Genomic DNA, 27,722 nt, shown 5'->3' with positions numbered 1-27,722 from the left:
TCGTACTAGATTGCCCAGAGACAAAACTTGAAGGGGATTTGAAACCATCAACAAATGTGATGATGACTTCCGAACCTGGATTGATACCTTGAACATAGAAGTGTAGCCGAACGATACTACTACTACTGGGCTGAACTCATCAAAAAAATTGTTTTTCCTTGACAGGTCATGTGGAAATGTTATAAATTCACATTAATTTCAGACCTCTTGAATAAAAGGTCATTTTGTAAACAGCTGCTTGATACCATATCATCCTCCTTCATTAACAGCCTAATCAAAACATTAAGCGATGCATAAATTGTAATATATAAAGCTGAAGCACATATCTATTTCTTATTTAAATTCATAAAAACGACTGACATCGAAAAATAAACTAATATTATGGTCAAAGTGCATTAACTCTCTCGAGTTCATATGCATGGAAAATTCGATTTTCAATGAGGGTGAACTCGAGAGAGTAAAAAAGAAAAGAAAAGAGCGTACTAGTAGAAAGAAACATAGAATAACAATGAGATCATTATCCATAAGGTCAAGACATATCAGTTGTTTTTAACTAAATGATTATAGTTGAGACAGTTAATATTCTAAAGATTAATTTTAATTACATAATGAATAAATATTTATCATATTTATAAATAGACTAAATATAAATATTATTTTCATTAAAAATTACACCCTTCTGCCACGACATCATTAAATCCGTCGTCATGAAGGAATATAGATAATGCATCAAACAGAATATCTGATGTCAACAGGAATCAGCCATGATGTCCAAACTACAATACATACAAATAAATAATATCAACAGTAAAACAGTCTACAAAAATGCATGTTTCATAAGGGAAGAAGATAATCTGATAAGCTTTTAAAACATCTTTGGTTTGTAAGGAAGTATTTTAAACTGATCAAATCCAAAACTTGAACTTAAAGAAAGCTTGCATATCCGGGTCATCCACTGATTTGTTATTGACTCCAGCATAAACTGTCTTCAAGAGATCATTTTTGTGTTTCTCTTCTAGGATTTTTGTGTATCTCTCCAAGACACCTAGAAAATAAGAGAACAAATTTATTTAACAAATAGGGATTTTTTTTTCTAATGTGATAGAGGAACACACTAAAACTTACCTGTCAAAAGGCACCACTTAAAGAGCAATAGAAATATTTTACTTTTTCATAGCAATTCGCAATTATAACTTTTTTTTTCAATATTTGAATATCTGGCGATTATATATACATATATATATATATATATATATATATATATATATATATATATATATATATATATATATATATATATATATATATATATATATATATATATACATATATAAAGAATAATAATGTCAAGAACGCTTATCAACATAATATAATATAAAAACAAGTCACAATAAATAAACATACTGTCAACTGGGTAAGGAATCATTTGGTGTTTTAACTAGACAACAGTTTTTCTGAAAATAAGTATTGAACAAATAGTTAATTGTTTCTTTTTTTTAAACCTGGGACGGGGGGGGGGTCTATTATTTGTTTGTTTTGGGGGGGGGGGGGTTGTGAATAGTATCCCGCTATTTTGGAAATTCTGTGCAGGCATAAACAATCGACATCAATGTCAGATAAAGACACAGGACAAAAATATTGTGATTTCGAGGAGCCAATCCTGGGACTCTTTCCTGTGTCACCTTCCGCATGTTGGAGAAAAATGGAGAGGGAGCGAGGGAGAGAAAGACAGAGAGAGAGAGAGAGAGCGTATGAAAGAAAGAGAAAGAGTGAGAGAGAGAGAGAGAGAGAGAGAGAGAGAAAGAGAGAGAGCGAGAGAGAGCGTATGCAAGAGAGAGAGAGAGAGAGAGAGAGAAAGACAGAGAGAGAGAGAGAGAGCGTATGAAAGAAAGAGAAAGAGAGAGAGAGAGAGAGCGAGAGAGAGCGTATGCAAGAGAGAGAGAGAGAGCATATGAAAGAGAGAGAGAGAGAGAGAGAGAGAGAGAGAGAGAGAGAGAGAGAGAAAGAGATTGACGGGTAATTGCACATACAATAAGCTGCTATCTACCGACCCAATAAATGGTTTCAAGCTCAGTTACTATAGTACTCTTTGACAATAATTTAAAGGGTCAGAACAAGTCATCTTTGGGTATACTAATGCGGCTATGTGGTCTAGTAGTATGACACTAGCTTTCGGATCGGAAGGTCCTGGGTTTGAGCCTCGCTCGGCGCATAGTTGAGTCCTTGGAGAAGGCTCTTTACTCACATTCTCTCACTGTACTCAGGTGTAAAATGACTACCTGGCCGTTAACAGTCTCTGTCCCAAAAATTTGTAATATCGCCTGACAGGCGTCATGTCTCGTCCTACATGTTATGTGTTGCTGTTGGCCAGGGACCCCTTGTAAAGCCCTTTGAGCACGTTTAGTGGATATTGCACTATATAAAAGCTCAATGTGTATAGAGTAGGAAACAACTAAGATTATCCAGGCATCAGCTGCAGTACAGCACTGCAAAGTGAACAATAAGAGCAACGTTTCATGCCCAAGGATAACAAATGAGATGTGGATGGCAGGGTTCAAACCTGGGTCCACCAAATATAAGTGCAATGCTTATCTTCTTGTCCAGTTATAACATTTTAATTCATTTATTTTTTATTATGCCCTTTTGCTACAGCATCATTAGATACTGTCGCCTAGACATTCCTTTAACCCTCTCCCTACGAACTATAGGAAAATCGTCACATTCATTACAATACAACCAACATTTTTCTTATTCAAATTTCTCTTATTGTAAATCATAAAATTTAAAGAAAATGAACAGTGTGCTGTAGAGCATGTTTTGCTAAAGAAATACTGTATCGCAATAATTTTACTTCTATTATGTCTGAGTGATAAAAAAAAAAAATATTTTTGCGTTAGTTGGGTGTGAAGTTTTGAGGAAAATCTTGAAAATGGCTGGTAAGGAGAGGGTTAACTCACTCAACCCTAACACCGACTATATCCGTAGTTTTACCCGGGGTACTTTTACCCCATGCCTATTTATTACATTTTACCGTGACAAATTATTATTTGTTTTTAGTTTATAGATGTGAGCGGTAGATGAATTAAACTATCTATGTACATGCTCATTTTTAATACATTTTTTTTCCAATTTTGAAAAGCAGAAAAAATCTCTAGGGTTGAGTGAGTTAAGGAAAATAGATAATCCATCAAACAGGAAGTCTGATGTCAACGGGAATCACCCATGTCGTACAAAGTTAGAATTTAAAAGTCATTATCAATTCCTCTTACCAACTCCGAGGACTCTCCCATAAGCAATCATGTTCTTGGCAAGGCGCTCATCATCAAATTTCTCTGCTTTCATCAAAATACGGCAAATCTCTCCAAAAATGTAGGCGTCATCAAAAGTGGGGTTTTCTGACACTGGGAATTTGGCGTAGACATCTACAGCCTCTATGGGGTTTGACTTGGATAACATTTCAGCACTCTCTATATAGGCATCGTGAATCTAGAAATAACAGTGTAATGCATTTGTGACCCCTGGTCTCAAAACGGTATTAAGTCGGGATGACTAAGATGCTGAAAATGGAATTTGTAGCCAGAAATGTCATGCATAAATTGAATTTATATGCTTTATAGAGGAGAAAGAATATCATATTTTACTGTGTTAAATACCAACGTTTTATATTTTTGACCAGTTTAACTATACTTTGACTTTTTAGCATCTGGTCCATCCCGACATAATACCGTTTTGAGACGAGGGGTCACAGATATCAGAAACATGTCGGGACTAGTCATGGATATGAGTTTGAGTTGCAGCTATGTGGTCGAGTGAAATGACACTCGCCTTTGAATCGGAAGGTCCTGGGTTTATATCCCACTTTGAGCGGTGCATAGCATAGTCCTTGGAAAATGCTCTTTACTCACATTCTCTCACTGTACTTGGGTGTAAAATGAGTACCTGGCTGTTAACAGCATTGTTACTGTCAGAAAAAATTGTCATTTTTCTTAGCAGGTGTCACATCTCGTCCTGCGTGTTAAGTGTTGCTGTTGGCTTGGGACACCTTGCAAATCACTTTAAGCATGTTTAGTAGATATTGGACTATGTAATCTAAAAAAAGCTCAACCTCAAGATCTGTGATTTTGACCATATTTATTAGAGCACCTAACCCAATCCGTGATTTTAACCCATAAGTATATCATAACTGTTCAGTCTGCTAAATAGGTCATTTTTCTTAGAGAAGAATCGTATAAAATGATAAATGATACGGAGATAGCGAGAGAGAGAGAGTGAGAGAGAGAGAGATTCATCATAATAATAATAATAATGATTACAATAATAATAATAATAATAATAATAATAATAATAATAATAATAATAATAATAATAATAAAATGCAAAACAATCATTCATCATCTCGTAAAATATAAAACAGAAATTTAAAGATTATTTCTTTCACCAATGATATATGATGACAAAGTAGTGAGCGTGTAAACTAAATTATTTAAAAATTAATGTTTGTCATGGAAAGTTATGGACAGTTTCATGATTTCCCTAGGAAAAGTATTGATTATAATATATAGAACTTTTCTTTGTGACAATTGTTGCTCAATATTTTAGAAATAGCAATTAACGCTGGTTGTATTATTTTCTTTCAAACATAGAAAAAAATGCAATGGAAATTAAAATTATGCAGGCTCAAGCTAAGGAAGATGTATGCTCAGTATCTCAGTTTTACTGTACATACTACCAATCACTTTATTGATTAATCAGAAGTAAACAGTATTTTATGAGGTCAGTTGTTCTCTAACACATAAAATACTCTTCACTAGCACATTGAAATTGTTTATTTTAAAACACCCAGTTATGCATGGATCGTTTTTGTCTCAATTCATTTTAAGATCAAAAGAATAAAATGAGAAATTGAATTCATTCAATAAATGCTTGAAGCAATGTCAGGGTAAAGCTATTGATGCTATCCGTTTAGGTAAAATACTCACAACATCCGCGAGCCTGAAATCACACAAATCTTAAACATTTATTTTATAGTCTGATTGGTAGAATTTAGTGAGAACTAATCAGACAAGCATCCTACCTCGGGTGCCATCTCAATGACTTCATTGTAATATTTCTTAGCCTCATCTGGTTTTTCATCTGCTCTCAGAACACGAGCAAGCGCCAATCTGGTTTGATGAGATTTGGCATTGGTGATGACCACTTTTTTGACAGGCTCAGCTTTCGTCTCCTCTTCCTCCTTCTTTGGCTCTCCTGTCTTTGGTTCCTCTTTATAAGAACAGAATAGCAAAAACAACAGAAGTAATTTATTAAAAATATAATAACGATGTCTGATAAAAGGGTATAAACTTTAGGGCTAGAAAATAAAGTGATTACGTATATCCATTTCGTACAACCAAAATCAGATTAAAGTTTGGACCCTATTTGTCTAAAAGCTTGAGCTTTGAGCTTTTTTTTAATATATAGCGCAATATCCACTTTACAAGGGGCCCCTGGTCAACAGCAACATTTAACATGTAGGACGGGACAGAACGCATGTAAGGCGATATTACAATTTTTCGGACAAAGACAACGCTGTTTACGGCCAGGTACTCATTTTACACCTGAGTACGGTGATAGAATGTGAATAAAGAGCTTTTTCCAAGGACTCAACTATGCGACGAGCGCGAGGCTCGAACCCAGGACCTTCCGATCCGAAAGCGAGTGTCATACCACATAGCCGCACATTTAAAAACATTTAAATGCATTTTTTTTTCATATAAAATGATATACTGAAAATGATATAATTTGGAATTGATGATTGTTTCATTTTGGTGTAAAGAACTTCAAGGCAAAAACAATAACAAAAAGAAATATTGTTTGACTTTTTGATTTATCATAAAATGATCTAAAAGTCATGACAAGACTTCTAAATATACCATACCTTTCTTAGGTTCGGCAGCAGCTGGTGCAGGTTTTGCCGGGGCTGCCTGATTAAAAAAGAAAATTTTGTAAAATGCTTTAACTTGAAAAGTAACAGCCCGAATATTATTCAAATTAGATTAAACATCCGCTTTAAATAAAAACATAACCAAAAACACTTCAAGATCAAACCACGGGTTACATTTACAGAAAAAGGACATTCAGGAGGGACCCCTTTCCTTATGATGAAATTGAAGGTTGGAACATGCGATTGAGACGATTTTCTCTCTGTTTACTTTCTGCTGTTTTTCTTTGGGTCTTGTTTGTTTGGGTCTTATAAAATTGAATTTATATTCATTTTTTTATTGTCGATATGATTCAATCTACATAGACATGAGTTGACACAAGATATATTATGCCTTTTTATCATGAATAAACAAACTGAATGTTTAGAATATATTTAATGTGTTAATGCAACTGCTTGAAATACATTCCACATTGTCGTTGCATAAAATAATAATTCCTTCAGAAAGGTTTCATTATCTCTTGATCCTAAGACTATTTTTTTTTTATCTAAGCATGAATAAAGAGAAAAAATGCAAAGCATTAAAACAATATAAAAAAGGATATATCAATAGATAAAGAAATATCAGTTAAAGAATCTTTTTTTGTTTGTTTGTTGCTTTAGGTCTCTTCCAACACAATTGAGGTTATATGAGAGACCGCTGAAACAAAAAAAAACAAGCAATCTAACAAAAATAGTACAAATGTAAATCAAAATCATAACCTAAAGATATCATAAGCTAAATTATAAATAACCAAGAACAAACAGGCAGAAGATTTACAGAAAAAAAAATATCCCCTGTCAAAAATACAATCACAAACCAAAGAAGCAGGATAGTCTAGTAAAGAGAAGAAGTAACGACATCACTATCGGATCGTACACCTATGCGAACATCATAGGTATATGATTCAAGGGTGATGCTCCCATCCAACCATCCGCAGTTAAAGAATCAATTAGAGAATCAATTGTTTGTTTTAATTCAGGGACCAGGAGTAAATTGATCAAATAAATATGAACATGATTACAATTAGCAAAATTCCACCGACTGATCTTCTATGCCTTTGCGATGATTCATTATTTTCACAGCATACCTTGGCTCCCCCTCTTGTTGCTGTGGCCCCACCTCTGGCTGCAGCTCCACCTCTAGCTGCGGCTCGTAAAGCAAGAGAAAAGAATAATAGAATATAAGAATGGTAATTCTAAATCTAATACAAATAACACATTAAATATTGACTAAATAAGGTAATTAAAATAGTGACAGTGCACTAACATATATGATACATCATAAAAGTCCAAAGGTATTCTTCTTACATAAGTATAATTCTATTTTCCACATTTTATTTACTTATTTTTTAATGGTTTAATAAATAATTTTAACCAAGTAGATTAATTTTCATTAAAACTCCAACAAACAGTATGATTAAATCTTTACTTTCTGTTACAATTAGATTCATCATAATCTATGGACGTTAGAGTGGCACTCATAATAATATTTACATAAAAACCAATCATGATGTTCTGTATTACAAGGTTTTTCATTCTCTTTACGAAAATTGTAAGGGAAGAAAAAGGTCTGACAAAAGAAATATGCATGTCAAAAATTATATCGGGACAAGAGTATGGTAACAATCATTTGCAATTTTCAATAATAATAAATATAAATATAAAAATGCTTTCTACATGAGCATTTTTAGAAATTATTTCACGAATTGTAATGACTCTAATAAATATTTTCAAATCTAGATTCTGTCTTTTAACTTTGAGCCGCCTCATTTCGACTTTTCACTCTTCATCAAAGAGGAACAATTAACAAAGATTGAGCTCTCAGTCTATGTTGTTGATATGCAAAATAGTGAAGCAAATAAAATTGCTTTTATATTTAACAAATGAATAATTCTCACCATGTATCATTTGCATAAGTAGAAAACAGTAAGGGCTGCCTGAAGCCGGTGATCGTAAAATACTAACGAAAGAGTGAAAATGGAAAGGCTTCGTATGTTTTGTTCCCATACGAAGCCTTTCCATTTTCACTCTATCATTTGCATAAGCGACATATGAAAATGGCTTAAAGCAATTTTTGTGAACAGGAGACTAACTTTTGTTCTGGCTTTTTTTTCCCTTTTTTTAAATCAGGGAAGACAGTAACATAATAAAAACATTGATTGATTTAGCAGGATAGTTGCTGTGAAGATGGTTTTGGTAAAGTTTCTGTGATGTTAAATTGGTGATGGAGAAATTATTGTAAATAATATTTTAAATGTTAAATATTCGAAGGATTACCAGTCTATAATATATTTCTACCAAAATCTAGAAATTTCCAATGAATAATTCAGGTTATAAAATAATTTGTTTAGCGCTTCATTTTTTGAAAGGTTAACATGTTTTTTAACAGACTGGAAAAAATGCATGCTGATATTTTTCCATCTGAAAGGAAAAAAGACATGATGTATATCAAATACACAGGGAGTAGGATAACAAAGAAAGTATTGGACTGGAACCCTCAGGACAGAAGTTCAAGGGGAAGGCCACGAGGAACATGGAGAAGAATTAAAGAAGCTGATATACAGAGAAGTGGTAAGACCTGGGATGAGATAAAAAAAAGTTAGCTCGGGAGAGAGAAGGATGGAAACTGTTTGTCTGTGGCCTATACCCTGACCCAGGGTGAAAAAGGCAATGATGATGATGATGATATTAAATTATCAGAAATATATGGTACGGCTTGCCTAATATATTATGTTTAAAACTAGTGCAAAAGATGGAGAAAAGTAACATGACGTGTGAAGAGAGAACGTTGTCATGTTTCCATCAATGACGTGTGAAGAGAGAACGTTGTCATGTTTCCATCAATGACGTGTGAAGAGAGAACGTTGTCATGTTTCCATCATGACTTTTGTAAAGCACTTTTCAAGGTAATCAAATAATGACAAAAAATGTGTTCTTGTAGCTGGTGACTATGTACACAAAAATAAATGTTTCCATACCAAATTTCAAGTTTGGCATCACTTCTTCATACTCAGATAAAAGAAAAACATATTGATCACCCCTCGTTTACCTATACAAACAAAAATGGACGCTTGCCGTGAATGTGTGTGTTACTTCAATGTGTCAGTCTGTTTCTAGTAATTAAAAAAATAATAATAATAAAGTAATAATAAAATAATTTAAGATCTAATAACATTAAAACAGGGTGGAAAAAAAAAACAAAAAGAAAAGCAATACAAGACACAAATTTTCAAGAATAGGAAATCTGAATATCAAAATAATATAGATCCGATAGAAAAGCCCACACATTACTACATGACTACATGTGTATTTATATATCTTCAGTTCTCAACATACGCCTGCATTTAAAATGATAATATGCATGCCTGAGAAAATAAATAGTTGAGAAATCTATATATTATAAATTATATTTTAAAAGTAACAGATAAATAATATATTTCTATTTTTTTTCTTTCTATAAATGTTTTTGGACATAATCATTATATTTGATTTTAACTTGGTCTGAAAAATTACAAGTTCCACAGCTCATTTAATTATATATTAGATTCAAATCAAAATATTATCAAACTGTATTGATTTTTAAAATGGAATATGGATGTGGTTTTTCCTTTAATGAAAAATTCGCGCAACAATAAGTGCATTAAGTTTATGGCTTTCTACAGAAGTCTACAACACAAGCGAGCAAAAAATAACCAAAAATTAAACTTATCCCCCCTCTGTTGTGGAACACAAACATGGCCACTAGACTTATCTCCCTTTGCCTGGGTATTGGAGGAAGATGCTGCCACTCCACGACCTCTGGCTGCAGGACCACCCCTTGTAGCTGTGCTGGCACCTCTTCCGGCTGGAGAAGGAGCTTTTCCTGCTGGAGGTGGAGCTTTAGCTCCAGGCTTTGCCGCCGATGCTGCTGGGCTCGCTGATGGTGCACCCTTTGCACTTGATGGTTTGACTGCTGCCTCCTTTTCTTTCTTTTTCATTTCACTCCACCATTTCTGATCTTCATAAACACAAAAATAAAATTGCATACATTAAATTGTGAGATAAAGAATCAGAACTAGAATTGGGCCAACGTCTAGATAATGCATTCATGTTTTCATTCAAAAGAGAGATAAGGGGATTTCTCCACAGTTCATGCCATAAAATTTACTTGATCAATAATTCTCTCTTCTGAAATGTTCAAAAATGAATTGATTATGTTATGTAAAATATAATAACTTATTTCAAATGAGGAAGGCTAACTTTATAACACAGATATCTTTATTTGTACGAAAGCACTCAGTAACATCTGACTCTATACAGCCTGGTCGGGTGAACAAATTAAGCATTGTGAGGCACATGGAGCATTTTGAAATTGTAACAATGAATTATATAAATGTCTATTTTTATTCTTGTAACAAACCAGTGAGTTTTGCTGGGGGTTCCGAGTCGCTTGTTTTCCCTTCAAGACTGATACTTGCTTCAAGGGAAGATTTAGCATCTGTCAGCATTTGTTTAGAAGCATCACCGGATGGATTGTTCTCATAAATGGCGAATTGAGCAGAACCAAGCAGGAAGAGGGAATAACTATGAGATGACTGGATCTGAACAAGCTTTTGGCAGGTCTGAAACAAAATCAAGCTCATGTTACAATTGAGTTTAAAAAAGTATGAAGCAGAGTTGAACGTTCTCCATTTGTGGCTAGCAAAACAATTACAGAAACCATTACAGAAATCCATGAACATCTTAAATCATTTATAGTAAGAACAATCAACTCTGTGGCTTTCAAAAAGAAAGCAACAAACACACATTAACCGCATTCTAGTCATAATTAGACATAAATTGTCAAATTAATCTTAATTAAAAGGATATTTTTTTGTGCATAAAATAAAAGAATGACATAACTGAAGGTTCTTTTAAAAACCTAAGCTGCAAAATTTGTCTATAAAAATCAGGATCTGATAGAAAAGTTACCAAAATAGGAAAGTCCAGGATATGAAGAGGTAAAAGAATTATGGAGGAACGATAAATAGAGCAATGTATTCTCCAATTTTCATTAAATTCTCTCTATGGTTGATATGTCAGCAACACATATAATAAAGAATGAGAATCATGTAACCAAATACCGACGTGTTAAATACAAAAATGGGAGGCAGGATTGGATTATTTTGATCAGTACTGATCCGCAACCCATTCCAGCTCGTGTCAGGGTCCACGTAGGGGCATTCTTCCCCGCCCGCCTCCTGGGCAACGGTTGGAGTATTCCGAAAGGAACTTTCTAACCGGCTGATGACACAGGTTTCTATGTGTCTGAGGTGACGGATGAAGGGAGGAATCAACCGCCGTGGCCAGATTGCCCTAGTTCACGCAATAAGCTGTGCTAGCCCCATGACGCTGGTGGGGTGAAGGGAAACTGTCACTCTACAAAGATACCCTCCTGGACTCCCAGCCTAGACACCATTAATGGGTGGACAGAGCTCATAGCCTTGGAAAGCAGTCTGTCTAGGAGAAGGAAAACTCCAACTTCAAACACCACTGCCTTGTGGATCTGGGAAGATGAAAGGCTATGGAATCACATCCAGAGAATAAAGAACCGCTGAAGTCGGAGTCGCAGAGCCGAAAGGCGCAAATAGTCTGGAGAGGGAAACCAACCCAAAAATTAATGTGACACGCATCCTCCTCACCATGATGGACAACAAAACTGTCGGACGATATGGCGCGAAGTCTGGGGATTCCCGCCGGACGGACCTAGCGTCGAGCCCTGATAAACAGGGTTCACCCAAGCGATCTGGTGGTACCTTGCCCTCCTACTGTGGAACCAGGGTAGGAGATGCAAGGTTACGGACTACTGGAACTATCAAATTGCTACAATGGAATGCAGAAGGGATACAACATAAAAAGACTGCCCTCTCCAAGTTTCTTCAGGATGAGAAGATAGATATTGCCTGCATACAGGAGACACACCTCACAGAAAACATTAGGTGTTCAATAAGGGGATATCAACATTTTAGGAAAGACAGAAAAGAACGGAACAAAGGTGGAGTAATCATCTTCGTCAGAAATGACATAGCGACAAATGAAATAACGACAGATGAATCTGTTGAAATATTGGCTGTAAAAATTACCAAAAACAAATTGCAATACACAATATATAACTGTTACAGCCCACCATCAGAGAATCTGCCAATTGAAAACATAAGAAGTGAAGAAGAACAGTTCATTGTTGTGGGAGACTTCAATAGCCACTCCCCAAGCTGGGGATACAATGACTTAGACAGAAAAGGTGAAACCCTTGAAAATTGGCTTACAGACAGTAAGCTTCAAATTGTCAGAAATGAAGATGACCCAGATACATACTTCTCAAGAGCATGGAAGACAACATCAACCCCAGACCTAACTCTCATATCTGAAGATCTCACCGGAAAAGTCAGTAAACAGATAAAGGAACAACTAGCAGGAAGTGATCATCGTCCCATTCTGGTTGAAATAACTGAAGAATATGCAAAAGACAGAAAGGCACCACCTCCGAGATGGAATTATAAAAAAGCAGACTGGACTCTGTTTTCAAAGTTGACTGATAGTTATACAAAAGAGATAAACTGTAAAACAAGGAATGTAGAAAAATCAGCCAAAGCTTTCACAAAATCAATCATGAAAGCTGCAAAAGAATCAATCCCCAGAGGATCAAGAAAGGACTACTGTCCAGGATGGACTGAAAAATTAGGAAGTCTCAACAGCCAAGTCACTGAACACAGAAAAAAAGCAGAGAGAGAGCCAAATGATGAGAATATGGAAATTTACAAAGAGGCTGAAAAAACTCTCAGGAAAGAAACAATAAAAGCAAAACAGGAAGCATGGCATGAAAAAACCAGACAACTTGACTACGACAGAGACGGAAGAAAGTTATGGAACCTAACCAAAGCTCTAAGTGGACAAGAAAACAGATATGCTGCACCATCAGTAGAAGATGATCAGGGGAGGATTCTCAACAAAAAACAAGCAGCAAACTGTTTTATGAAGCAGTACTCAAGTGTTGGGAGTATACAGATTAGAAAAGAACGAAAACGAGAAGTCCATAAAGAATTGAGAAAACACAAGGATACACCCAAAGAATCCACAGATGATGTCATGTTCAGTTCGATTAAAAAAGAAGAAGTAGAAATTGCCTTGAAATCTCTAAATACGAACAAATCACCAGGTCCAGATGATGTTACTAATGACATGTTGAAACACCTAGGAACCCTCACAAAGAGGAAAATGAAACAACTGTTCAATGCAAGTTGGAAACAGGGTAAACTTCCACTCAAATGGAAACAGGCAACCATGATACCAATTAAGAAGGATGGCAAGCCAAAAAATAAACCCGAAAGCTACCGACCAATAAGTTTGACAAGCTGCTTGGGTAAACTGATGGAGAGAATTGTTAATCGCCGTCTCCAATGGTATTTAGAAAGCAATAAGTTGATATCAGATGAACAGGCTGGTTTCAGACAATTTCGCTGCACAGAGGACCAGATAACATACATCTCGCAGCTGATCGAAAATGGTTACCAAGAAAAAAAACACACAGTCACAGTTTGGGTGGATATGGAAAAGGCATTTGACAAAGTCTGGACAAAAGGACTACTTCTCAAACTTAAGAAAGCCAACGTTTCACAACATGTTTGCATGGATTAAAGATTACCTCACAAATCGAAAAGCAAGAGTCCAATCTCAAAACTCTAAAAGCAAGCTAACGAACATGACAAATGGAGTACCACAAGGCGGGGTTCTCTCACCAACCCTCTTTGTCGTTTTTATCAATGACATCTGCGAAACCAAATGCAGAGGAGTAAAAGCAGCCATGTATGCAGATGACCTTGCACTGATATGCACTGAAAGAAATATTGGCACTGCAAAGGCCAGGATACAGATGACTCTTGATGCTTTGAGCAAATGGACAAAAGACTGGGGTATGAGAGTAAATGCTGATAAAACCACATACACAACATTCAGCTTATCAACCAAAAAGCAATCTATGCGATTAACTTTAGATGGAAAGATTCTGAGAGAAGACCTTATGCCTAAGTATCTAGGAGTGAAATTTGACCCTCGACTCACTTGGAAACATCAAATAGATGAAAGTCAACAGAAAGGGTACAAGAGAATGCAGCTTCTCCGAAAACTTGCTGGAACGCAATGGGGAGCAAACTCAAACGTCCTGAAGAAGACATATCTTGGATATGTAAGACCTGCAATAGACTATGCCATATCGGCATGGGGAACGTGCTCACAGGCTCAATTTCAAAAGGTTGAAAAAGTCCAAAACCAATGCCTACGCGTGATCACTGGAGCAATGAAAACAACACCAATTCACAAGATGGAAACCCACACAGGAATAAAACCTCTCAAAGAACAACGAAATTTAAAAATAGTGACACAATTCTCAAAGATAAAATTCATGGAATCCCAACCACTGCATCCAAGTACAATGGAAAAGAAAGAGAATCGACTCAAAAGGGAAAACTTCATCGCCTTGGGACAAAAACTAGAGAGCGAATATAAAGTGACACCAAAGGAAGATATTGCCCAAATCAATGTCCCAAATCTCAAACCACCACCGTGGAAAAAGAAACAAAAATCCATAACCATCAACAAGAAAAACATTCGAAGCAATAATGACAATGCTCAAACCCTAAAGATGATCGATAAAAAATACCCAATGACCAACTGGATAAGAGTTTATACAGATGGCTCAGTTTCCGGCCCCCTCATGAATGGAGGTGCTGGTGCACTCATACACTGGACAGATAAAACAGAAACAAAAATATCTGTATCAGTGGGTTCAATGTGCACAAGTACTAAAACTGAAGAAAAAGCCATCCTCAATGCAACAAAAGAACTATCCAGAGATCACAGAATATACGGGAAAAATGTGGTTTACTTGACAGACTCTGATGATGCTCTCCGGTCTATTGAAAATTACCAGGACTCTGAAGCCGCACACACTGTGGAGGCCCTTGAGGGCTTATCTGATAAAACAGGAAAAATTGTGCTGCAGTGGATTCCAAGTCATGAAGGTATATATGGAAATGAAATTGCCGATCAACTGGCCAAAGAAGGAGCCCAGAAGGAACAACCGAAGTCGTCAATCACTTACCATCAGCAAAAGAAAATAATAAAGCTAAAAATAGACAAAGAAAGGAATGACACACACCTAGAACACAACAAGCAGGATCCAATCCATGCCATTCAGCGAAGTAGCCAAGTCACTCTATTCCGCCTCCGAACAGGACACAATAGACTAAGAGGACATATGTTTACAAAGCTAGGTATTGGAACAACCCCTTATTGCCCATGTGGAACCGACCATGAAACCACCTTACATGTGCTTATGGATTGCCCATTATACAACGTGCAACGTTCGAACCACTGGGTCACCCCTACAACACTCAACACGAAGCTCTATGGTGAGGCTGAGGACCTAAAGCGGACCACAGACTTCATAGCAGATATCGGACTGCAGCCATAGATGTCCATCAGAGGAACGAAGAAGAAGAAGAAGAAATACAAAAATAAGAGCAATTTTATGTCGAAGCAATTACCTCCTCTTGCAATTTTAATAAATTTGAATTCCCAGCAATGGTAGAATTAAAAATCAGAGCTGAAAGTCTTTGACATCTCGAGGCAATGAGTTCTTCATTGCCTTTCTTTTGACGACTTAGTAACTCCAGCAGTTTTGTATGAGCATCAAGGAGAACCCATTCGATTTGCTTGTAGGTGTCGCCTCGAGAAATAGTTGGAAGCACTTGAGAAGCAAGGAGAGCAGCGCTGTGGAATTTGGAATTATATTTGAGCATCAATAGCATGAATATTATTGTACTAATACCTTTTTTTCTTTAGTGAGTATATAATGTAAAATGTTAATTGACGATTTAAAGAATATCTTATGGGTGTCTAATCGCTTTTCTACCATATCTGACAGTAAAAAATCATTAAATTAAGGTCAACTAAAGCAGCGCTTTGGCAATCATCTTAGTTGATATTTCAACCTCTTGAAGAACTGAGATGCACATTCCTCCCCCCAAATCCAAGCATCAGTAACACACTTTATAGTCACCTGGAACAACTACAAAAGACGTCTAACTTCTACGTCATGGCACAAGACCGAAGGGCTAGAGCTCAGGTGGTTGCTGGTTCGGATAAGTAAGTAAGTAGTTGATATTTAGTCTTTTTTATATTTATATTATTAACCAGAAACAGAAACGTGGGTTGCACTGTATTGTTAATTTGTATGTAACCTTACGTATGGAAAACATCAGTAGCCGACATCGCATCCTTGACCTCATTTGATGCTAAAAGACATCCAGTCTGTATTAGACCTCGTAAGAAGTGAACATTGCTGATCCTCATTAGGTTATTGGCAAATAGACTAGTCTTGGGGCTGGATTGAGAGAAATTTGTTAAAATGGCCTTTGAATATGTTTATAACAATAATGATGATTTTAAAAGAAAAGAAAGGCAAGAGAACAAAATTAATCACATTTAACGGTTTAATAATAATGTGAACTATGACTGTTCACAAAGAGTGAGTATGTTTCTGGGAGTATTGATAACTCAACTGGTAGAGCTCTCGACTCACAAGCTAAAGGGCCAGTATTGATCATTGATTATTTTTTCTAATCTTTTTTATTCTTTGGCAAACTGATTGGTAAGCTGAGTTTACTAGGTCTGCCAGAAAGTACTTTGAAGAAGATCACAACCTTCATCAAAGGTTAACAAGCAATTGTTACAGTCTATTATACATTTCTTAAGCCTGGGCAAATCCCCACGGTTAGCTACGCCACTACCACATTATCTCGTTTATCTGTGGTGTTTCATTCATCCTGTTTTGTTGATAAAGGGGAAACCCGAAACATTCATTTGATCTGTTTTTTGTAATTAAATTGAAGCTTACATTCAATTTCACATTATTATTTATTTCTTTGAGCTTCGAGCAGCAACATTTACATTAATAGGTATGAACAAGGCAAAACAAATGCAAACCCCTTCTACCGTCTCCTCCTCCTAATCCTAATACTCAATACTCATATTCCTCTGTTTCCTCCTTCTCCTTCTATTCCTCCTTCTTCTTCTTCTTCTCCAAAACCAAATCTATACAACTCACACAATCTCCTCTGCCTTGCATGCCTGTTTACACAGTTCACTAAGCACCAGCTCCATGCCACCCAGCAAATATCCAACAGCCTCTTTGCCTCTTGATTTCCACTCCGACTTACTCAGGCTGATAGCAAGGCCCAGATAAAATCTGAAAAAGTATTTAATACATTTTTTTTCATAGTACAGTATTCAATATTTTGGAGATATAAACACTTAAAATCGTGGTTTATGGCTATATCATGAATATATGTTGTCTCTCCTTTAATTAATTGATGTGAAAAATAAGAATCACTACTAAGGTTGGAATAATGCCCAAACTAAAAAATTATCAATTATAGCAATGGTCAGCTAGAATATCATATCTGAATCTAAACAGATTATTATTATTGGTAGAATTAAAAAGTTACCATTTGACTCTGCATCAGTAAGATGAAAAGTATTAACGAAACAATGCATGAATTTAAATAGCATTCACTAATCAAAGAAGAGAAATATTCTTGATAAAATATTTTGCTTACAAATCGTTATTGAGGGTCAATCAGAACGAAGTGTAACTAATGTATGAATACGATTTTAATACATCGTCTGTATGTCAAATTTACTGTGTATTGAAAAGCTTTACTATGTATCAGTTGACTAGACCACATGACAACATTAATTTTGTGACACCATAAAATTGTCAATACCCTTAGACTTGCAAGTTAACTAGGTCTCTCATACTTTTCCTGAATGCTAAAAAAAAAACCCCAGAATTACTTTGGATCATCCATAGTATTTTACAGGCTCATTTTTAAGTAGTCTGAACTTGACAGAGCTCAACTGTATAATAGAGAAAAATGCATCAAAACAAAGAATCCTCACCATTGGCGGGGGGAGGGGGGGGGGAGGAGGGAGACGGGAAAACAAAACCACAACTTAGATAAGAGAATTAAGTAATGAACATTTTCCCCCCATAATTGTGACCATTTAGCTCCTTACCGAGACATTTCATGTTGAGAGTTCCAGCACAAAGCAGCTTCAAGCCTTTTTATAGCATCCTCGTAATTTCCTTGAATGACCAGCATTCGACCGACATGGAAGTTGTAAATGGCCTTGGATTCTTCCTGACATAGAGCATCTTGATATTTCTGGTAGGCCTGGCCCAATGGAGACTGGTTGTCTTCTGCTTTGTGAGCAGCAGCTCCTTCCTGCAAACAAATGGAAAGACAAAAAAAAAAGAATAAAAAAGAATCGAATAGCTTATCTCTATTGAAGTTTCATGTTATCTACATAATTCTATACAGTATATTATTACCACCACTTTCCACCGACTGAAGTATTTTTTTGTTGATATAAGTCCAGATTTATGTAGGCTTTTACAGCCTTTTATCTGCTCTTGTGCATTCGTGAACATATCTAATTCACGTCTCTCAAAACTGGGCATGCCACATAGTGGAAGGAGGTGTCTGAATTAAACTTCACAAACAGTATTTGTCTGTTTCACAATGATCGTCAAGACGGCACTTGAATGCCTGCAATGAAGGGGCGTCGACAACTGTTGCAGGCAGGTGGTTCCATTTGTCGACTACCCGAACTGAGAAAAAGTTCTGCCTAAGGTTTTTTTTCATATAAAGATAATTATTTTCAAAACAACTTAGTTATATACAAATTTTCCATAAAAACTTTAAAGAGGGAAGAGAATAAAAGAAGAAAAATTTACCTGTGAAACTTTCTTGCTGTACCAGGCAAACAACCCCTGAACGTGGTCAGCCTTTGCACTCTGACCACTCCCCACTAAGTGGTGATACTCCTGATCCAGCGCAATAAGTTGGAGACTCACTGGAGCAGAAGCGTCAACATTACGTAATTTACAAATGGCCAAAACTTCCTCTTCTTTAGAGCTCTCCTTTGCTTGTAAATTCATTGAAATGAAATCGTCTTTCTCCTGGCAATGTTCGTAAAATTATCTGTATTGCAGTTTTATTTTATCATCGTGAAATGCAAAATGTTCATATCATATGGAACAAGAAAAGTGATGAGGGGCAGTTTTAACCATGAACAATTAAAAGAATAAGATAAAAGTGTTGTTTTCAAAATATAGGAACTCAACAATTATTTTTTAGGCAAACAAGGTAGCAGAAGTAGGAAACTGCAAAGAAACAACAAAGTCAGGTTTTTAAGATTCTTAATATATATTTGGGGCGTTTCAAAATCTCTGGCCAAGATGGAAAAATCATGGAAATAAGTATCACATCTTTTATCCACCAAATCAAAATGAAACTAGAAAAACGTGATTGATTATAATGAAAAAGGAAGTATAACTCTCATTGGGGCTACGATTTTGATAGACATGTCATAATATGAATGGATAAATAGCCAAAAAGGACTGAATTTCAATCACCTTTTTAAAATCCTTAATATGTAACCTTGCATAGCTCTTAAATCTGATCATTTTATCGAAGATAAAATTAAAAGCTCTTTTATGATAAAAAAAAACAATTCTCAATAAAAATTTCTAACCTCTTTCTTTAACCCAAACATATCCTCAGCCAGATATTTCTCCTCTAACACCATGGCCATTTGAAGATGAAGATTGGCATCTTTTGGTTTATACTTGACTGCAGTTGCTAAACAGTGAATAGCATGTTGAAGAGAGTCAATAGGAGATTCATCTTCTGCATACTGGTGATGAAAATGCCCTGATAGAATAAAAATTGTTGTAAAAAATATATAGATAAATAATAATCGAATTTATATTACATTTATTAATGATTTACGAATATGATTTGAGCGCTTCACGTTCTTTAATTCTACTGGTGAACAACATACAGTAACTCTCTACTTATCAACAACAGGAAAATTGTCTCATGTGTCACAATACACCCAGCATTCGTTAAATAAATCTTTTTTAACATAAAAAAAATTGAAGATGTCTCTTTATTAAAACTATCAGAACTTTGCATTTTATAGTAGAGATTGTTTTCCTGAACAAAATTTTACATAGCATTTTTGCTTTAGAGATTGTGCAAAAAAAAAATCTTTGAATTGGTTGGGTATAACTTTTTGGGAAAAATCATGAAATGATTGGTAAGGAGAGAGTTAACAACAGAATAGGCTCGTGCAGACTTCAAAGGCTGTTGTATAATATTTTTTGAAAAAATACAAACACATTTTACATCCAGGAAAGGGGAGGGGGGGGGGGGGGGGGGGGGGGAAGGTAGAGCGAATTTTATATCCGCCAATAAAAAGAAAATGAATAAAAATAAGTTTTTCCACAGAAATTACCAGCTGAGGATGGGGTTTTAACTCATTGACTTAATCTTATGTCCAGACAAAGCATAACCACTACACAAAATCGACATATAAAAAGAAAAATAAATAAAGACAATTAATAAAAATCGCGGCATTCAGTGGGTCACAGATGAGATAAAATGGAAAAGGATAAATCCTAGAATTTTTTTTCTACTGATTAACATTTGTAACGACACCTTGCATCGAGTGACACTTTGGATATAATTATATATCCACTCTCTATTCTCACCAACATAATTGTATCCAAGTGCTATACCATTTGGAAAATGTTATGATTATCAGGGAGAGGGAGGTACTATCCAACCAACTGGATAAGGTATTGTACTTATACCAAAGGGTCTCAGGTTTGAGCCCCACGGTTGGCATCCCATTTTTTTTCCGTAAGCAAGAAACTTGGCCCCTATTGCTTACTTTTCAGTTCTGAACTGCAGCTGGTGCCAGGGATAACGCAGTATTTCTTTTTTTAAGTTAGACCCAAATGATAAATTTCCTCTTGGGCTGGATAAATGGAACTATTTATCTATTTTGTCAATAAAATGGGTTGTTTTATGATCAATAAATAGTGATTATAATAAACCGTTAACCCCACAACATGACAGAGAAGCAAAACTCATCTCCAAAGTGGGCATACCTGGTTTAGGGATTCTCTTGTAATATTCTTTCAAATAATTGTCGGCAGATTTGACAAGAGTTTCAGGCTTTGTTTCATCGTGGACTTGTTGTAGAGCCTTTTCCCACTTAGATTCCTGCAATACGAAGTAACTAAAAACTTATTAATGGTGAGAACAAAAACAAAAACAAAAAAACGGAGAAAATCATTGAAGGATATATTATAGCTTGTAGAAATAGAATAGAACTGACATTGAAATATGAATTGGATATGATATAACGTTATTTTCGAAGGAAATGGAAATTCAATTTGGTTCACAAAGATGTCAATATAAGATGCAATGATAGTATTGTGGGCGAATACACATATCCACGCCCCTCACCCCCCCCCCCCCACCCCCCACACACACACATAAATAAATACACTTGGCATTGAATATAACTCATCAATCAAAAAGAAACAGACTTTTACTTCCGAGCAGAGGAGAGAACAGGAATAGATAGCATCTAAACAAATAATGATGAGAAGATGATGTTGGTAAGGATATCATCATGACCACTATGGGGACGCTAAAATTAATGGTGGTAATGATAATGATGACGATGTTAATGATGAAGCAGAGTATAATTTTGAATTGATGATACTTGTTCAAATTAAACATTAATAAATGTGATATAGGCCTAAACCAATGATATTTCCTATATATAGTTAATAGATAAATATTAATATAGATAAGAATAATGGTGACAATAGTAACAATAGTTAGTTGCTAACCTTTCAGCATCGTTCACAGTTGTGAGTGGATAGATAATGAAAATGATGATATAATTATACTGTGCTCATTGGAGTAAATTGTTGATCTACAAAAAGGTCAGAGTAGATATATTTCACATCTCATATCAAAGAGCCATCAAAGTTTGTTTATTTTTGTTTTTGTTGTTGCTGTTTGTTTTGTTTTGTTTTTTTTTTTTTTTTTCTAAGAGACAAAGAAAGAAAGAAGCCAAAAGCAAGAATAGGGGAATCGAGATACAAATCAAATAAAACAACAACAAAAAAAAGTATTTAGTGAAGAATACAAAGTGTGATCTTTTTGCCTAATGTTGTGCAAAATTCCTTTCTTAAGTCTTTGTTTTCTTCTCATTTATTCAAACTTCTCACTTTTGTCAGTCATTTCATGATCTCAAAATGTCTGAAAACTGAATAAACTGCAGGGAGAAATTTTGTTAAAATTAACTACTGTATTTGACATTCACCCCACCTGATATGTTCTCTTCAGTGTAAGGGATGAATTCTTAAACTTGTCACCGACATCCTGAAAGATACAAGAGAAAACACAGCATCAAAATACATACAACCATTTGCAAATAAATTCATTAAAAAAAAATAATTCCTACAGCCATTCGCAAATGGGATCCATTACCACCAGAAAATACGGATATAAAGATACGGAAACATTGATCAGAGCACTTGACATATTTAGATAGCCTACACATATATTTGATATTTGTTTCATGACGGATATGTAAATGTTACAATGCTGGGCCCAAAAGGCTTTTGCAAAAGTATGGCCCATAGACCTGAAGATTAAATGGTTATAGTTCACTAACAAGAAATGAAGTGAATAGGAAAGTGCCAGAAGACAACAGAGAATTAAAAATCGCGGCAGCGATGGGGGCTCGAACCCACAACCTTACTGGTATGACAACTCCGCCTGGAAGGAGAGATCGTGACTCTGCCATATGAGCTATCCACGACCTCAAAAAGGTCGTTTCAAACCGTAGTCTTATTAGAGCCTTCTCTCCCATACTTCTTGAGGTCACGGCTTCAACAAACACAAACACCACGAAGTTAGTTGGCCAGCATTTAAGCTTAATAGCCAATATTCTCAACACAAACATGTAACATAGAAACGATTGAGACATTGAGTATGCTCCGATATTTGGGACTAATTTATCGTTCACTGGGTGCCTACACGAAATTCCCATTTCCAAAAGTTTATCAAAGAGAAATGGAGTATTAACGTATTTCTCTACACTGAAAGTATAAAATTCATACCCGTTTTGATGATTCAAGGCTTAAAAGTTCAAATATATAGTGAAATGAATAAATGATAGATCGTTTAGCATCAACAGGCATATGTCAAGTTTCACTCAAGATAATCATACTAGATTTGAAATCACATAAGTACCTCAAGTTTTGGAGGTTTATTGCATTCTTGTAGATTTGTGGCAAGCTCACCAAATTTCCTTGGTTGTGTGGCACCTACATTGAGATATCGAATAATAATAATGATAATAATAATAATAATAATAATAATAATAATAATAATAATAATAATAATAATAATAATAATAATAATATAATAATAATAATAATAATAATAATAATATAATAATAATAATAATATAACACTCTGGTGATGGACATTGACTCTAGAACAATACAGCATTCTTTAAAGCTTTTTATAGTTCACTTATTTTTCTTACCAATAAAAAATCCCAATTTCTCATTGAAATCAAAATGTAGAATTTTAGACATTAATAAATGGCACATTACTTTTAATTAATCATTTTACTTACTTTTATCTTTTTTATTTTTATAAATTTTCTTTTCTTTCTTTATTTATTAATTTTTTAAAATAATTTTGTATTCAAGAAACTAATCCAAAATAGGAAATATAAGCAGTGTAATATTTAAAGCATATCAAAATCAAAATTGCTTATCATACATATCTTTTAATGATAATCTTTCACAAACTAAATATAAAACTTGCAGTAAATTTATACCTGAGTAAGTAAGAGGGATGGTGGACATCTGTTGAGCCATCTTCTTATCGATATCATAGTCCTCTATTCTCCAACCTGGTTCCAATGCACGGCCACTGAGCGGATCAACTTTGGATATTTTTGTCAATTCAGTGATAAATGGTCCAGAGAATGTGTGCTTTGGATTACTGCCCTTGACAGTTATGGGACAATATAAAGGACTCAGAGATATCGGACACTCGTAGTCAGCAGCAGCTTTGGGATCTTCAAATTTCACATATCTTGGAATCTGTTTCCTCACCACCTCAAGGGTATACATCTGAAATGGAAAAGAGTTTGAATAAAGACACCTGACAATCTTCATTTCCTTTCTTACTGCCTTATTGAAATTTTGACAAGCAAGTAATTTGTGGAGGGAGATTTTTTCTTTTTTTTTTTTTTTTTAAGCCATTAGTTATTTTCTTAAGATGTGTTGTAAAATAAAGAGAGTAAAATTGACTCTTATAAAAGATACAACAAAAAGGCTAGCAGTTCGAAAAAATCCGAAATATTTATAAAATTTAACACGAACCACTATTGTCATGAAATATGTGATATGCTTTCAATAAATTGAAAGAAAGTGAAATTAAAACTGGATTGTTTTACTTTCCTTTTTTTTTGGGGGGGGGGGGGTTGATTTATAGTTTGTTGGGGGTGTTTTTTTTTGTTTTTGTTTTGTTTTTCTATATTTCTGAGCCAGATATCCACAAAGACAAGTCTAAACTTTTGCTATGAAGAGACCTATACTCGTCATATATAATAACCAACATATTAAAGGCCAATAAACGAAGTAGAACGATGATTATTATTTACCTTTTTATTAGATCCATCAGGAGATGTAACTTCAATTTCAATCTTTGTGGAGCCAGTATTGAGGGGTACTGGTTTATTTGCTTGACCACAAACCTGGATAACACTTTTAGGATCTGGGGCCTTTGGAGTGATTGTGGCATTCGCAACATTACTGGGAAGGAGACCTACATCAGAAGGAAATCAAAGACAGGATTAAATTATGCTCATTTGCGAATTTCTCAAAGGTCTTTAATGATGGAAAGTGTATAATTTGTATTTTGTATTGTTTGTCGGGCAATCAAATGCTTTACAATTATTTTCAATGAAAAACTACAGAAAATAAATAAAAAGCTATTAACCCTTACAATTTTAGAAATCGAATGGTGAATTTCTAGACTCATCCTTAGACAAGAGAGATACACCATGTAAAAGGTTATGTTGTTTTACAAAATAAAAGGAGCAAAACAGAAGGGAAATCATAGACAATGATAGTATCAAAATTAAAAAGAGACCTAGATTGAGCACACAAAACAATTAAATCAATAACATCAAAGATCTTGAGAATAATCAAGAAATTACACTCAGCAGAAAAGAATGGACACGCGTAACATTAAAGCTATAGATAGACTCCCAGCAGTCCCACAACCATTCGATGTAAAAGTTAATATATGATTAGACGATATTGCAGTATCATTTTGTACGTAAATTAAAAAATTAAATAATGCCTGAAAATGTGAGAGAAGAGATGACAAACAAAGCATGTAATCAGACTGATAAAGATGTGTATCTTTTTCATTTTCAGAAGAGATCTTTAATTTAATGAATAATGGAAAAAACTTACAAAAGTAAAGAACTTGATTTGGGTTGAACTCAGGCTCCAAGTTCCCATCTTTCACTTTTATGTCACTCAGCACTGCGTCTTTAGCTGACAGACGTTTAACATGAACAAAATAATTCTTTGTGGTTCCATCTTCAGCCGTCACTTCAATCTTGATATCAGTGATGACACCCTCTTTCAAAGGGACCTCACGGGAACCTCCACTACCCTGATGTGAATGATCAGAGTATAGATACACGGTACAAGTATACGTGATCATTATAATAGACAGGTTCAAATAGGGTCTTCCAGCTTAATTTGAGCCCTTGACTCACACTCACACTCACAGCCACAACACAGACACACACATACACACCCACATAAACGCAGATATAGAAAGGGAACAAAAAAGAAGCAGCACAGCTTCTTTTTTTTTTTAGCAGTGACCAGATGCCTGGATTATCACAATGCTTTGGAACAGAAATCCAATTTTACCTTCTATTATGCAGGTCTAGCACTTTTCTCACTTTACTTCTGCATCAGATTATTTTTACCCCACCATTTTGAAAGATTTAGAAGGATGCTAATTGTCATCTTCGTCTTCTTGTTATTCCCTTTCCTCTTCTCCTATGTTCTCATGCTGATGAAACAAAGAAGGGGATAACTGACCCTCACCTGGTGTGTCCTTAGGAGACGGATCAGGGAACGGCCGTCAATGGAGGTGGACATATTCTCCACGAGGAGAGACGGGAATAAGTCATGTTCTCCTTGTTGGCTTGTGGTAGCCACAATTGATGAAGGATCAGTCCATTGTTAATATTTTATTTTTAAAAACAGAACAAAAACAGACCATGAACTGCTATTATAATCTGATTTAAGAAGAAAAGTAATTATCTTGCAGTTGTGATGCTTTCCAATTCTGATGCACCAAATGGCAAGCTATTTCATAATTGGAATGAATAAACATGCCCATCTGTTCCAGTCTAGTTGGTGATATGGGCATTTCATTGCTGGGAATGCGTATTGTTCAAGTTGCTAGTCTAACTGACATGGGACAATTGATTGCGAGTTGTTTGTTGTGAAATTTGTGTATGGTTGTGACCTTGTCCCTCTTTCTGTATAGCTTAATGATTCCAAATAAAGATTTAACAACAGATTAGAGGTACTTTAAGAGGCATTTTCGAAAAATCTCCTGTAATAATTCTTGAGTCCTTTTGAGGGCCTTGATGTCTTTTTGATAATGAGTTTATACTCTAAAGATGGCCTTTGTAACAATAAATCTGAGTGTTTTTGGAGCATCATTTTAAGTTCATGTGAATGAATGCGCTTGTTCTGTTGACTAAAGATGTAATGTAGCTTATGTATTGACTTATATATTTGATATTAAAATTCCTAAGTATTTTGGTGATCAACATTTCAATGTAGTTGATAGTCAGCTTTTAATAGTTTCTCTTTGTTTGTTACAAATTAAATGAGGAAAAGGGTAGGTCCTTGAACTGATCCCTGGGTTACTCCTGACATGTCATGACCTAGATATGTCTAAATTTTTTCCACTATCATACAGTGCAACCTCTGGATAAGGACACCCCTGAATAACGACAACGTTGATCTCTGGTCCCGATTTTTTTTTGCTATATATTAGGAGTAATACAAATTTTTTAAACCCAAAATAACGACTTACATTTTAGTAATACCCCTGTTTAGCGACATCGTGGGTATTTTATTTATTTATCTATTTTTTTTTTTTGTTTGTTTATCAAAACAATGTTTTTCAATTTTCAATGGGTCAAAATTCTTTCTATGTGGAAATAAAAAACAGATCACTTACTGAAATTCCATATGAAGCTCCGGTGTCACTGGTGGTGGGATCGAATGTTATTTTATCTGCACTACTTGGAACCGTGACATTGTAATCTGTAACGGCAGGTTTGAAAGGCGGAATTAAAGCGCCTGGCTTTACAGCCAACTTTGCAAGGTTGCAGTCATCCATCTTGAAACCTAGGACGCTGAAACTTCCACTCGTCTATTTCATATATCGCTTTGAACGTTCTCAGTAGAAGTATTTTATAGAGCAGTAAAGTTTTCTGCCCCAAACGTAAACAAAGGTCGAGAAGCACATGGCAAACCACATGTTCCTGTCTTGACAGCTCACGTTCCAATGTAAATAATAGAAAGAAAATAACCTTTAAAATTTGGCTGTTAGGTGGCAAAAGAAACACATATTCATAAATACTCGATCATGCATCAAATAATGTCTAAATATGGATATTTTATGGAACAAAAGGTAAAATTTTTCAAAAGTTACGTCTATCTATTTTTAGACCAAAGCAA

The 27,722-nt window shown here is 35.1% G+C and overlaps 1 protein-coding gene across 2 annotated transcripts; it reads right to left on the bottom strand.

The window, feature by feature from the left end:
* Positions 1-110: 110 nt before the first annotated feature.
* Positions 111-27,412, bottom strand: LOC144969906 (uncharacterized). Of its 2 annotated transcripts, none has more exons than XM_078908972.1 (20): positions 27,220-27,412; positions 25,416-25,620; positions 24,596-24,759; positions 23,765-24,062; positions 23,167-23,240; positions 22,237-22,290; positions 21,000-21,114; positions 19,577-19,755; positions 18,777-19,001; positions 18,056-18,264; positions 17,085-17,225; positions 16,224-16,361; positions 15,523-15,748; positions 10,362-10,563; positions 9,672-9,959; positions 7,051-7,115; positions 5,918-5,963; positions 5,075-5,262; positions 3,270-3,486; positions 111-1,045 (listed from the first exon to the last, which is right to left on the bottom strand). In XM_078908972.1, exons 1-20 carry the CDS (start codon positions 27,379-27,381, stop codon positions 906-908), a joined length of 3,336 nt encoding a protein of 1,111 aa, XP_078765098.1. In that variant the 5' UTR covers positions 27,382-27,412; the 3' UTR covers positions 111-905. The 2 variants fall into 2 exon arrangements, with proteins under 2 accessions (XP_078765098.1, XP_078765105.1); XM_078908979.1 differs by having other exon boundaries at positions 9,714-9,959.
* Between the last annotated feature and the right edge of the window lie 310 nt (positions 27,413-27,722).

Source organism: Berghia stephanieae, chromosome 1, assembly GCF_034508935.2.
Source record: "Berghia stephanieae isolate SIO BIC M18660-M18661 chromosome 1, UCSD_Bste_1.3, whole genome shotgun sequence".
In the NCBI taxonomy this organism is placed as follows: Eukaryota; Metazoa; Mollusca; class Gastropoda; order Nudibranchia; family Aeolidiidae; genus Berghia; species Berghia stephanieae.
This window is presented reverse-complemented; position numbering and strand designations above follow the sequence as displayed.

What these genes read in the sequence shown, in the direction of transcription:
- LOC144969906 (XM_078908972.1), bottom strand. Translation starts at nt 27,381, where the DNA reads ATGGATGACTGCAACCTTGCAAAGTTGGCTGTAAAGCCAGGCGCTTTA. An exon ending in CATCCCTCTTACTTACTCAG is followed by an intron (nt 23,241 to 23,764) that starts GTATAAATTTAC and finishes ATCTCAATGTAG; the next exon opens with GTGCCACACAACCAAGGAAA. An exon ending in TGGGAGAGTCCTCGGAGTTG is followed by an intron (nt 1,046 to 3,269) that starts GTAAGAGGAATT and finishes CTTATTTTCTAG; the next exon opens with GTGTCTTGGAGAGATACACA.